Source organism: Copadichromis virginalis, linkage group LG1 (genome assembly GCF_057382275.1).
Source record: "Copadichromis virginalis isolate Kocher_CV1m ecotype Utaka linkage group LG1, C_Virginalis_male_GT1.1, whole genome shotgun sequence".
NCBI classification, from domain to species: domain Eukaryota; kingdom Metazoa; phylum Chordata; class Actinopteri; order Cichliformes; family Cichlidae; genus Copadichromis; species Copadichromis virginalis.
In genome coordinates this window covers 28,133,365-28,146,512 of record NC_140618.1, presented here as the reverse complement: position 1 = coordinate 28,146,512, position 13,148 = coordinate 28,133,365, and the positions used below count along the sequence as shown (strand labels likewise).

The 13,148-nt window shown below is 44.3% G+C and overlaps 1 protein-coding gene across 2 annotated transcripts in view; it reads left to right on the top strand.

The window, feature by feature from the left end:
* The window catches only part of ace2 (angiotensin I converting enzyme 2), a 28,861-nt gene that overhangs the window by 5,951 nt on the left and 9,762 nt on the right, over window positions 1-13,148 (top strand). Inside the window, exons 3-7 of one of the 2 annotated variants that reach the window (XM_085457736.1) lie at window positions 11,165-11,296; window positions 11,376-11,534; window positions 11,662-11,755; window positions 12,386-12,529; window positions 12,875-12,990. In XM_085457736.1, coding sequence (XP_085313862.1) covers window positions 11,165-11,296; window positions 11,376-11,534; window positions 11,662-11,755; window positions 12,386-12,529; window positions 12,875-12,990 — 645 coding nt within the window. Of the gene's footprint in view, window positions 1-10,983; window positions 11,297-11,375; window positions 11,535-11,661; window positions 11,756-12,385; window positions 12,530-12,874; window positions 12,991-13,148 lie in introns of those variants that run through there. The other variant, XM_085457729.1, reaches the window with a different exon arrangement.

The window sequence follows — 13,148 nt, the reverse complement described above, 5'->3', positions numbered from 1 at the left end:
TGGCAAGTGGCATCTTGGCAGCTGCACGCTTGACTTTTCTCAGTTCATGGGCAGTTATTTTGCGCCTTGGTTTTTCCACACGCTTCTTGCGACCCTGTTGACTATTTTGAATGAAACGCTTGATTGTTCGATGATCACGCTTCAGAAGCTTTGCAATTTTGAGACTGCTGCATCCCTCTGCAAGATATCTCACTATTTTTGACTTTTCTGAGCCTGTCAAGTCCTTCTTTTGACCCATTTTGCCAAAGGAAAGGACATTGCCTAATAATTATGCACACCTGATATAGGGTGTTGATGTCATTAGACCACACCCCTTCTCATTACAGAGATGCACATCACCTAATATGCTTAATTGGTAGTAGGCTTTCGAGCCTATACAGCTTGGAGTAAGACAACATGCATGAAGAGGATGATGTGCACAAAATACTCATTTGCCTAATAATTCTGCACTCCCTGTAATATTATTACCACACAATCCAAGGACACACCAACAGCTCAGATTTGTAGAACTATTTAAACAAATGTCTTCTGAATATTCAATTCATGTTCACAGTGGGAGGGTGGGGGGTGTCGTGGAATTTTTAAAATAAAGTCTGCAACACAGAAAGAGCTGTGATCAAGCTATTTATTACTGCGCCAACACACATCAAACATCACAGTTCAGTCATGTCGGTGTTACGGAGTATAGCATGGTGGGAAAGGACGGAGAGAACCCCCCCCCCCTAAGTTTTGTTGGTTTTGTTTTTGAGTTTGTTTTGGATTAATTGCATGTTTTTGTGTTTATTTACGGTTGTTGCACCTGTGTGGGAGGGGAGATTTTACTCTAGCCCAGCTGCCAGTGAGGCGGAGCTGAATACAGGGAGCGGCTGATTGGAGTTCCTCTTTATAAAGGGGAGAGGAAGCAGGAAGTGTTGTTGTTGTTTTTAGTAGGACCTCGGTGAAGCAGGAGAGCCCCGGAGATCCAGGACAAAGTGTGCGCATTTTTAATAGAAAGGATTTTTTTTTAGCCTGGCCTGGTTTTTGCTTTTAACGAAACGGAGGACGTGGAAAGGAGGACGTATTCCTATGGAGCTGTGAGAGGACGTGCTGGAAAAGAGAGGACGTGCTGGAAAAAAAGGGACGTGTTGGAAAAGAGGAAAACGAGCACTAGACTGGAGACCTCCTGCGCCCCGATAAGAAGAACTGGACCAGCTCGGGGAAGTTTAACTGCCGGGAGGTAATGTGGAGACCCAGCCTCGAACAAAGTTAAAGCCTGAAAAGGTGGGTGGCAAACCTGTTTTAGGGAGCTGCAGGATTGATATGTGTTGGTTGCGTGTTCGTGCAGTGACCCTCTCTCCCCTGTTTGTAACTAGGCGAAGAACTCGGACCGCGGTGGTCTTTGGATCCCTGGCCGGGGTTGTCTTCAGCCGGTAGTTTGCCTAGAGGAAGAACAAATAAATTTTGTGTAACCCATTGCAGTGTGTGCATGGTGGTTTGTTGCTGGTCCCTACTAGAATTCCTATTCTTTTTGCACGGAGGCTCTCTTAACAGACCTCCCGTAACATTTGGCGTTTGTCGACAGGATTTGTGACCAGTATACAAACCTACCTGCCTTAGACTGATTAATATGGCGGATGAGTTATCTGAAACCAGGAATATGGCATCACCATTTTTTATCGGTGCGCCCTGGGTACCAAAATTTTGTGGGCTTAATACGAATTATGAAGATTGGGAGAGTCAAATTAGCGCAATGCTCCGTGCTCAAAAGTGGTCGATAGAACAGCAATGTGATTTTGTATTGAGTGCATTAGGAGGAGAATCACGACGTGAAATTCTTATTCTGGAACAAGCGGAGCGGGATACGCCAGATAAAATCTTTCTTCAGCTTAAAGAACTGTATGGGGACAAAACAGCCGTGGGTACCCTGCGTGCCATGTTTTATGAATGTAGACAAAGGACAGAAGAGCCTATTAGAAAGTTCACGTTACGCTTAAGGGAGTTGGGCCATCGCCTGCAGACAAAAGAGCCACAAGGGTTTCGGCGGGCTGACCTGCACCTGCGTGATCAGTTTGTCTTGGGTCTTAGGGAGGGTGAGATACAGCGTGATCTGCGGCGTTTATTAAGGCACGATCCTGACCTCTCATTTGAACAGGTGCGTAAAGAGGCTCTGCAATTGGAAGCGGATGCGCTGTATGGCGTACATGAGGACTCCGCTTGTGCTGTAGTAAGAGGGGATTTAAAGTGGCAGGATACTCTGAATTGGAGAGATAAGTTTAAAGTGGAGATCCTTGCAGAAATGAAGGAGCAAATTATGGATCTCAAAAATACTCTTCAGGAGGAGCTGAGGGAATTTGTCCGACCAGCACCAATGCCACGGACGTTTTCAGCTCCTAGAGGTGAGCGAGAAAGGTGGAACCTTAGTTCCCCTCAATATAGGGGAGGTGTTGAAGTGTCCGAGCCACCCCCGGTGACAAAGCAAACCCCACGGTTAGTGGAGCGACCACGGCACAAGTGGGATGAGCATGGGCAGCCTATTTGTAGTAGGTGTGGAGTTAGTGGACACATGGCAAGAGAGTGTCGGGGCACTTCATCTCAGATGGCTTTAAACGAGTAAATCCAGTCGCTATGGGCCAGGTGATTGGAAAGGATGATAGTGGTCCAACTCAGTTAAACCACCCTCAATTTTTAGGGGCATGCCGTCAAGTAGAAGTATTCATTGATGGTAAAGAAGTGACATTTTTGCTGGATACTGGGTCTAATGTAACATTAATGCCACAAGCCTGTTTTAGGAGATTGTTTGGTGAACAGGAGCCGGGGAAAGAGAGTGATCTTAATTGGCTAAAGCTGAAGGCCGCGAATGGATTGGCTATTCCTTACGTGGGCTATGTGTTAGCTGAAGTACAGGTGGGAGACATTACCCTGAAAGATATGGGAATTGTGATTTCAAAGGACGACCCCAATAATTCTAATGCATTACCTATATTAGGTATGAACATCATCGTTCCATGTTGGGATGTGTTTTTTTTGAAACCTCAGACGCAGACCCAGACCTGGCCTGTTGGCTCGACTGTAGACGCTCAACAAGCGTGGGCATCTGCTTTTCAGGACTGTCAAAGAATTCAGGCAGCTGTCCCCGTACCACAAGTAGGGACCCTGCGACCCGCTTACCGCCACCCGGTGAAGATCCCTGAGCACAGTGAGCAGGTGATTTGGGCTAGGGCCCCACAGACACTGAGGAAAGGACAATGTATCTTGGTGGAGCCATTGGAAGGGCCTAGTACAGTTGCCGTTGCTCGATCGCTAGGAACTGTCTATAGAGGCCGGGTCCCCATCAAAGTAAGGAATCTCAATCCTTTTCCTATTACGTTACGACGTTATGAGGCCCTGGCTACATTCTCCACGGAAAATGTCGACATTCAGGAACCTTTTGAAGTCACGTTTGAGCAAACCAGGCCAGGCATCGTTGAAGTGGGCGTATCCCAGGTGAGCTCGGAACCATCTGGTAAAGCTCCTCACATTGAAGTTATGACACAAGGGCGGTCGAATCTATCTATGGAGGAGCAGGAAAAGTTAAATGGTCTCTTGAGGAAGTGGGGCGATGTGTTTGCTGCCGACGAAGAGGATTATGGCCACACAGATGTAATTACGCACTCTATTCCGACAGGTATGGCACCTCCTATTAGAGAGCGGTATAGGCCAATCCCCCCTAAAATGTATCAGGAAGTGCGAGAATTGCTGAATAATATGATTCGATCAGGGGTGGTGCGAGAGAGTACAAGTCCCTGGGCAGCACCCATTGTCCTGGTAAGGAAAAAGAATGGGGAATTGAGATTTTGTGTGGATTACCGCAAGTTGAATGCAGTGACACATAAAGACACCCATCCATTACCTAGAATTGAAGAGACCTTGACGATGCTGACTAAATCAAAATACTACTCCACCCTTGATCTAGCAAGTGGGTATTGGCAAGTGAAAGTTTCTGAAGCTGACAGGGAAAAAACTGCATTTTGTACTCCTTTTGGCTTGTATGAGTTTGAAAGAATGCCTTTTGGATTGTGTAATGCTCCAGCAACATTTCAAAGGTTGATGCAGAGTTGTTTGGGAAGTCAAATCACAGAGTCCGCTTTTGTCTATCTGGATGATGTGATAGTATATTCACCGGATTTTGACAGCCACCTAGAACATCTGCAGGCAGTGTTTGCAAGATTGAAGAGCTATGGGCTGAAGTTGCGACCTGATAAATGTGTTCTTTTCCAGCAACAGGTGAAGTTCCTGGGTCACCTGGTGAACAGTGAGGGTGTGGCTCCGGACCCTGATAAGATTGCCGCTGTACAGAAGTGGCCGGCCCCGCAGACTATTCATCAGGTGCGTTCCTTCTTGGGCTTTGCCGGTTATTATCGGCGGTTCCTTGCAGGGTTTGCGGGTGTTGCTAGGCCTCTTAACTCGCTGCTAGTGGGAGTACCGAAGAATAAAAAACAGAATATCCCCATAAATTGGGATGAGGATTGTCAGCAGTCCTTTGATCTTCTGAAGCAGAAATTGCTCGAGGCTCCTATTTTAGCTTTTGCTGATTTCAGATTACCCTTCCGGCTTTATACGGATGCCAGTAAAGTGGGCCTTGGTGCAGTACTGTCTCAAGTACAAGATGGGAAGGAATGTGTGATAGCCTAGGCTAGCAGAAGCTTAGCACCCGCCGAAAGGGATGATGCAAACTATAGCTCCTTTAAACTGGAGCTGCTCGCTTTGAAGTGGGCGGTGACTGAGAAATTTAAAGATTATCTATGGGGGTCTCTGTTCACAGTTTATACTGATAATAATCCATTGGTCCATTTATCGACTGCAAAAGTGGGCGCAGTGGAACAACGGTGGGTAGCCCAGCTCGCAAATTATCAATTTGATATTAAGTATCGGCCTGGCCAGGAAAATGTGAATGCTGATGTTCTGTCTAGAATGCCATTGCAGGTGCAACCCCAGGATTTGGTGCCTCCACAGAGGGTGGACGAAAAAGCATGGGTTCAGGCTGTGAACATCGATTGGGATCCAGGATGCTGGCAAGGCTTACAAGAGCAGGACCCCACGCTGCATAGAGTGAGATACTACATGGCCCGAGGAAAGATGCCATCTGGGGAGGAAAGACGCCAGGAGCCTACTGCAGTCTTAAACTACATGAAACAATGGTCACGGCTGGAGTTGTTGGAGGGTGTTCTGGTCCGCAGGGGGGTGGATTCCAACACCTGTGAGGCGTACTACCAAATCCTTGTTCCTTTGGAGGAACAGCAACCAACATGGAAGGCTTTCCATGAAAGGAATGGTCATTTGGGGGTGGCAAAGACACTTTCGATGCTGCGCCGTAGTTTTTATTGGCTTCAAATGGAGAAGAGAGTGCAGGACTGGACAACATCCTGTGAACGGTGTGTACGTCATAAAGGTCGTGGTGACGGTCAGGCCCCACTTAGTCCTGTTCTTACACACGCACCTCTCCAAACCGTGGCAGTTGATTTCCTGACATTAGGTAGACCGGCAGACTCATACCAGTACATTTTGGTCGCCACTGATTTGTTTACAAAGTATGCTTGGGCAATACCTACCAGGGACCAGACCGCTGCAACTACAGCGAAGATGTTGTTGAAACATATTATTCAGCCAATTGGATGCCCAGAACAACTGCACTCGGATCAAGGTGCTAATTTTGAGTCCGCCCTCATAAAGGAGCTCTGTCAGTATTATAATTGTCGGAAAAGTCGAACTACTGCCTATCATCCTCAGGGAAATGGGGCCTGTGAACGTTTCAATCAGACATTAATAAATATGCTGTCCACCCTAGAGGAAGAGAGGCGGACTCGGTGGGTACAATGTTTGCCCGAACTGCTCCAGGCTTATAATAACTCTGTCCATGCGTCTACAGGTTACACCCCCCATTACCTGATGTTTGGATGGAATGCTCGTCTGCCAGGCGAGCTGTTTATGGGGACGAAGAGACCCATGGAGTCAACCACGACGCAGGAGTGGGTGAGGAGACATCATGAGCGCTTGAGGCTGGCATACCAGATGGTGGAAAAGAGCAGCCAGAAGGCTGCAGGCCGGATGAAGGACAGGTATGATGTTGGGGCTAGGGCAGCACCATTGCTCCCGGGGGAAAGGGTTCTAGTCCATACGACAAGAAGGGACGGACAGGGTAAACTGGCAGCACACTGGGAGGAAGAGATCCAAATTGTAGTTGGCCAGCCAAACCCTATGAACCCAGTCTACAGAGTTCGGCCAGAAGGTAAAGATGGGCCTGTTAGAGTGGTCCATCATAATCGCCTGCGCATATGTACTTTCTTGCCTTCCGTCAATGATAAAACAGGAGGTGGCGCCTTAGAACCAGGAACGGCAGCTGCGCATGATATAGCGACAGCCTCAGACCAGTGGTTACTTCTATGGAGTATGGCACAGCAGATGCCAGGGCCAGGTCACTATCCGTCCTCCAACAAGTCCGCCCCTGCAACTCAGGAGGGTTTAAGGAGATCTGCCCGTGAAAATCTCGGGAAGCCCCCACCTCGATATACTTAGTAGAGTGCCCGAGGACGGGCTAGGAAAAAGTTGGGGTGGGTGTTACGGAGTATAGCATGGTGGGAAAGGACGGAGAGAAACCCCCCCCCCCTCCCCCCCCCCCCCCTAAGTTTTGTTGGTTTTGTTTTTGAGTTTGTTTTGGATTAATTGCATGTTTTTGTGTTTATTTACGGTTGTTGCACCTGTGTGGGAGGGGAGATTTTACTCTAGCCCAGCTGCCAGTGAGGCGGAGCTGAATACAGGGAGCGGCTGATTGGAGTTCCTCTTTATAAAGGGGAGAGGAAGCAGGAAGTGTTGTTGTTGTTTTTAGTAGGACCTCGGTGAAGCAGGAGAGCCCCGGAGATCCAGGACAAAGTGTGCGCATTTTTAATAGAAAGGATTTTTTTTTAGCCTGGCCTGGTTTTTGCTTTTAACGAAACGGAGGACGTGGAAAGGAGGACGTATTCCTATGGAGCTGTGAGAGGACGTGCTGGAAAAGAGAGGACGTGCTGGAAAAAAAGGGACGTGTTGGAAAAGAGGAAAACGAGCACTAGACTGGAGACCTCCTGCGCCCCGATAAGAAGAACTGGACCAGCTCGGGGAAGTTTAACTGCCGGGAGGTAATGTGGAGACCCAGCCTCGAACAAAGTTAAAGCCTGAAAAGGTGGGTGGCAAACCTGTTTTAGGGAGCTGCAGGATTGATATGTGTTGGTTGCGTGTTCGTGCAGTGACCCTCTCTCCCCTGTTTGTAACTAGGCGAAGAACTCGGACCGCGGTGGTCTTTGGGCTTTGGATCCCTGGCCGGGGTTGTCTTCAGCCGGTAGTTTGCCTAGAGGAAGAACAAATAAATTTTGTGTAACCCATTGCAGTGTGTGCGTGGTGGTTTGTTGCTGGTCCCTACTAGAATTCCTATTCTTTTTGCACGGAGGCTCTCTTAACAGACCTCCCGTAACATCAGCGCTGCCACAGAAGTTGTGCTCCTACTCCTTTATGCATTCCAAGGAAGAGGGAGGAAGTTACAAACTGATCCTACCACACTTCACGTGTCTCGCTATGAAACCTAACAGATCAATGGTCATGCTGTTTTGTGCCCTTGGCCTTATCAGCACCTGTAAAAGGAGTTGTTTTCTCAAACTGCTGACGCTGAAGTAAGTTCATTAGAAACTTTCACTGAACAGTCTATAACAGTGTCACAACTAAGCATATGCATAAGCACTTAAATACTTTAAATGAGAATAACAGAAAATTTCTTTTACAGAGGCTAGAGCCTGTCCCAGTAGTCATAGGTAGAGCACACCTGGACAGGTCACCAGTCTGTCAGAGGACTAACACAGAGACAGACATCAGAGTAACAAATCTATTTAAAATTAATGTAAGTTTGCTGCAGCTGTATGTATGAACATGTGTTTCTGTGCTCACAGTCCACCTCTCAGAAACCTGCAGTTCATTTTTAGTCTACTTTAAACAGACCTCACAAAAGGCTGATGTGGCTGGATCAGTAGTCTGATTTAACCCTTGTATGGTGTTCGGGTCTGTGAGACCCGTGTTCAGTTTTTGTCAAAAGAAAAATTAAACAATTAATTATTTTTTCACGTGTAAATGTGTTGTGTCTTTCCACTCACTCCACTTGATTATAACTGATTTATTTATAACATTTTATATAAAAGAAAAACGAGAAGCACATTAATTCATAAATGTGATCTAACAAAGGTAAAGGGAAAAAATTAACCATGTTTGCTGTTCATATGTCTTGTAATTGGGATGAAGTAAACATCTGTTGAGTAATTTAACATAAAATTGTTTGATAGTGTTAATTTGGAAAGCCAAAACTCTAGCGGGTCCACCAGACCCATGAACACTGGCTGAGTAACAAAAATACGAACACCACACAAGGGTTAAGTACGATACCTTTGGCCAGGGATTAATCTGGTGCATCGCTTCACTGCAGTCTTACGTATTTTCCCCACACCTGAATAAAAAAATACTGATATATACAAATAACAGCTTCAGCTGATGCAGCCTGACTCAATCCTAGATGTTCAGCACACAGAGACACAGAGGTACCGTTTAGAGTTTAGTGTTAACATGAGTCACTGATCATTTGCAGTATTACAGAGTCTGGCAGTCTTTGCACGATGTCCACGTCACTGTAAGTTTCTAGCTGACTCTCAGGTGTGACAGGTGTGCCAGCAGGAAAGAGTAATAATAACCTGCATCCTGAGGTTTGTCATGCAGGATTTAAGGAGCCAGGCTTTGTTCACACAGGTAGGATTGTATTTTACACTGACCCTGGGTCAGTATAAGTATCATACAGTTTAAACGAAGCACTGAAACTTGCACATATTTATTACAGATGCGCTGAAGCTAATCGAGATATTTGCTGTCAGTCTGTGGCTGCGATTAAACACTTTACTGAAAACTTTATTAACTAGTAAGCGTCGATAAGTGAAGCAGAGGGAGCCTGACCATGCGTCACACATTTGACGAGTTGGGAGTGAGAACGTGTTGGTGTGAGAGTGAACTCACACATCTGCAGTCAGCTAGTTTATCAGTTGAAGTCACTTAACTCTGTCATAAAATTGATAACTCGATCAGATGATATCTGACCATAACAAGTCTTTCTTATGATTTGATTATCACCTGGAATAGGGTAGTTTTACTGTGTCCGAACATAAACCCTATGCACAGTCCGTGGTCTGAATTTTTGTGTCATCACGGAGAAATGCTTTCCTGGAGATATCTAAAATGTTGAGAACTAGCACAAAAAGCATGTTCAAGAACTTTGGCAGGTTTGTCCACATGATGGTTTTGCAGCTACCCGAGATACAGTTACAGAAATTTACAGGTTTCCACAAGTATTTTTTCCCCGTCATTAAAAAAAGTTCCTGGTTTTAAACATAAATATCGTTTTTTTCTTTGTGTGTGTGTGTGTGTGTGTGAAAACATTGTCAAAGGGAACTGCAAATCTTTACATCCTGCACAGCATTGGTTTGTAGCTTTATTGTCCCAAATTCCCATTTTGTACTTGCACAGACTGCGTGTCCTAAATAAATAAATAAGGTTTGGTGGCGTAACAATGAAACAAACGGTTCACATCGTCCTGGCTGTGCTTTTTACACGGAACAAAACATTTTTATGTCTAAATTGTTGATAGAATAGATTCCCTCCGAGTGTAGACAGGAGGAAGTACCAATAAAGCCTCCGATTTTTAGGGTTCATGAGGATCTAAATATTTTTTAACCGCGAGACGGAAAGAAGTGCTGAAAGTGCTGTAATGCCGCTAGTTTCCATAGGAGGGCACTGTTGCACCAGTGTTTCAAATTACTGCTAAGGAAGAAACATTTATTTGGAAACTGCCACTTTAATAGCAGAAGTAAATAACAAATGTAACATTCAAAATCAAGCTTTCCTCAGAATAGCCCAAGTCTCAACCAGAAAGTCTTTCGAAAGTCGAATTTGCTGCTGTCGATGCAGTAACAATTCAGACGGCTTTTATCTTGTTATTTTACCGATGTTTTAGTCAATTATTGATTGGTTTGTAGCAGAGAAAGGCAGAAAGTATTAAATAATCTTTGGAGTTAGTAATAAACATAAATATGGCATAAACTTTGTCCTTATGGCTGATTACTTATCTGTATTTAAGACCTAACAGCGCATGACTTGCAATTTTATCTAGTGCTCGGAAATTCGTCACCAACTGATAAAGTGGTTTCAGGCTCATCTAAAGCTACTGTGTTCTGTTTTTCTGCTTTACATGTAAAATTACCTCAGAAAATAATTGCATTTTGGGGTTCTGAGATTAAAAGAGCACATAAAGCAACAAGAATCCCATACGGAAAAGATATATATAAATCTTATAAAGTTTGTATCTCTCTTGTGTTGAACTTGTATGAAAAGCATACAAGAGTGAAAGCAGATATAAGATCCCTTGAAAAATTATATAAATGAAACTTGTATGTTTTGGATACTTCCTACAACAATATATGAAAGTAATGAGAAAGTGGCCACTTTCATGAGTAATTCATATAAGCCTTATATGATTTATATATGAAGCAAGCTAAAGCTGATGCAAGTCTTTTATAAGTTTTTTCTATTTCTTTTCCAAATGGGAAGTAAAATAAACAACATGAACTTAATAAACTTATTAAAGACACAAGAAAAAAGCCAAAAAGGAGAAGTAATAAAGTGAAGTAATAATAAATAATGAAGTAAAACAAAATGAAGTATACAAAATTAAGATAAGACTGATGTCTTGTTCATAACAACAACCCTTTCACTTCCAGCCAAAGTATATAAAACCTTTGAGGAAGTGGCCCCATCAAAACAGCACATTTTGTGCACATGTAACTAATTGTACAGCTTACAAAAGATCTTGATAATTATCAAAGCAAAACTAAGACTTCCCCTCTTGTGAAGACGGCCCACTGATGTTTGCTGCTTCTCTGAAACATTGTATCTGTAAATGAAAACTCAGATACACCCTCCGTTATGGCTCTACTGTCCAAAGGCCAAGGCAGCACAGAAGGTTAATGAAACTGTATAACAGAGTCCTTCCCTCTCAGTGAGAGTTTGTCTGCGTGGAGCTGAAGCAGCCAGCATGTCTCCGAGGATCCTTGTAACGCTCCTGGCCGTGTCCTGTGCTGTTTCTGCTCAGTCAGACGTGGAGAGCCAGGCGAGGGAGTTCCTGGACAGGTTTGACAAGGAGGCGAGTGACCTTATGTACCAGTACTCGCTGGCATCATGGGCCTACAACACCAACATCACACAGGAGAACGCAGACAAAGAGGTCAGCACTTGGAAAACACTTACTTTAAAATGTGGTTATTTTGTTACTGAGTAATAAAACCTGAAGTTATTCTCCACAGGCAGAACAGGGAGCGATCTGGGGCACGTTTTACAACAGAATGTCTGAAGAGTCCCAGAAATACCCCATCGACCAGGTCAACGACCTGGAAATCAAATTACAGCTCATTTCCCTACAAGACAAAGGCTCTGGTGCTTTGTCCGCAGATAAAGCTGCACATGTAAGACTATTTAAATATTAAATTCAACTTTGGCAAATTTTCATTTGGACAAACTGCACAGATATAGTAGTCTTCCACACCAAATGAAACATTTTATCGCTGTGTATTCTTTCATATCTTCCTGTAGCTGAATAAAGTCATGAGTGAGATGAGTACAATCTACAGCACAGCCACAGTGTGTATGCTTGACAACCCGCTTAACTGTCTGACTTTGGAGCCAGGTAAGCTCTCCTTATTAGGACCTGTTGTAGTGAAGTGGCTGCCTGCTGCTGTCAAAGACAGGCAGAGCAGTTTATTCGCTAAGAAGATGAAAATGTGTCTGTTTGGGACAAAAGTTTGTATTTGTTGCAGTAAAGCTACTTTCGTCACAAGGGACCGCAGCAGCGGGCAGCTCCACGTGTGATTAGTAAATGAAATCATCATAAAATAATAAAATAGCACTAATTCATCGCTATCTCCTCACAGTCAGAAGGCTCTGGGTTTGAATGTTGTGGCCTGGTGAGGGCCTTTCTGTTTGCCCTGCACAGCTTTTATCCGGGTTCTTGACTTTCTTCCCGTGATCCAATAGAATTCCCTGTTAGATGCATTTGCGATTTTAAATTTGACGTAGGGGTAAATGTGAGTGTGGATGGTTGTCTGTCTTTTTTAAGCCTGTAATGGACTGCCTACTTGCCCAAGGCGCACACCTGTTCTTGATCAGTGTCAGAATGGATACAGGAACAAACCCAACTTTACTTTTTTTTCTTTTTGTTTAGTTTAGTTTTTTGGGGGGAGAATATGGGCATTTTTCTGTTTTCTCACTTCAGTGTGAGCCTGCCCTGACACCGCTCTGTGTCTTTACTTGTTTACAGGACTGGACGAAATAATGGCCACTAGTCGAAACTATGACGAACGTCTCCATGTGTGGGAGGGCTGGAGGAAAGAAGTAGGAAAGAGGATGAGACCTCTCTACGAAGACTACGTGGATCTGAAGAATGAAGCTGCCAAGCTAAATGGTGAGGAACTAATATGAAAAAATAATGAATAACAGACAAGCTTCATTGCGGTGTGTCCTGATGCAGACTCTAACTTTATCAGGGACCTGTAGAGATATAAACTGATTCTCAGTGAAGATAGTGAGACAAGAGCTGATAGTGTTCAGCGATCATGACCACTCCTCCCCCACTGAGGTCTAATTTTGCTTTGGCAGCATCTCGCTCATGTAACACTAGTAGTGTCATATCTTACATTATGCTTTATAAGTGTGATTACCATCAATGCTAAAAACACCAAAAAATGTAAAAAAGCATTTAATTTGGTGTTTTTTCTCGATCTCTGACACAAACGCTTATTGTGTGCAGGTTTTGAAGACTATGGCGCTTACTGGAGATACAACTATGAGACTCTTGAGGACGACATCATGTACCATTACACAGGCGATGAGTTAATGGAAGATGTCCGTGTAATATACAAACAGGTACGTCCATGTCTGTGTGACGCATGCTTCACGCTTCAGTGCCTCTGTGTTAAAGACAGTTAGAATGTGCAGTTGGTTATTGACTGTGTGACGTAATTAACATAAATTATTTATAATAATTGTAACAAGAATAATACACTGGGGTTTCCCCCCCCCCC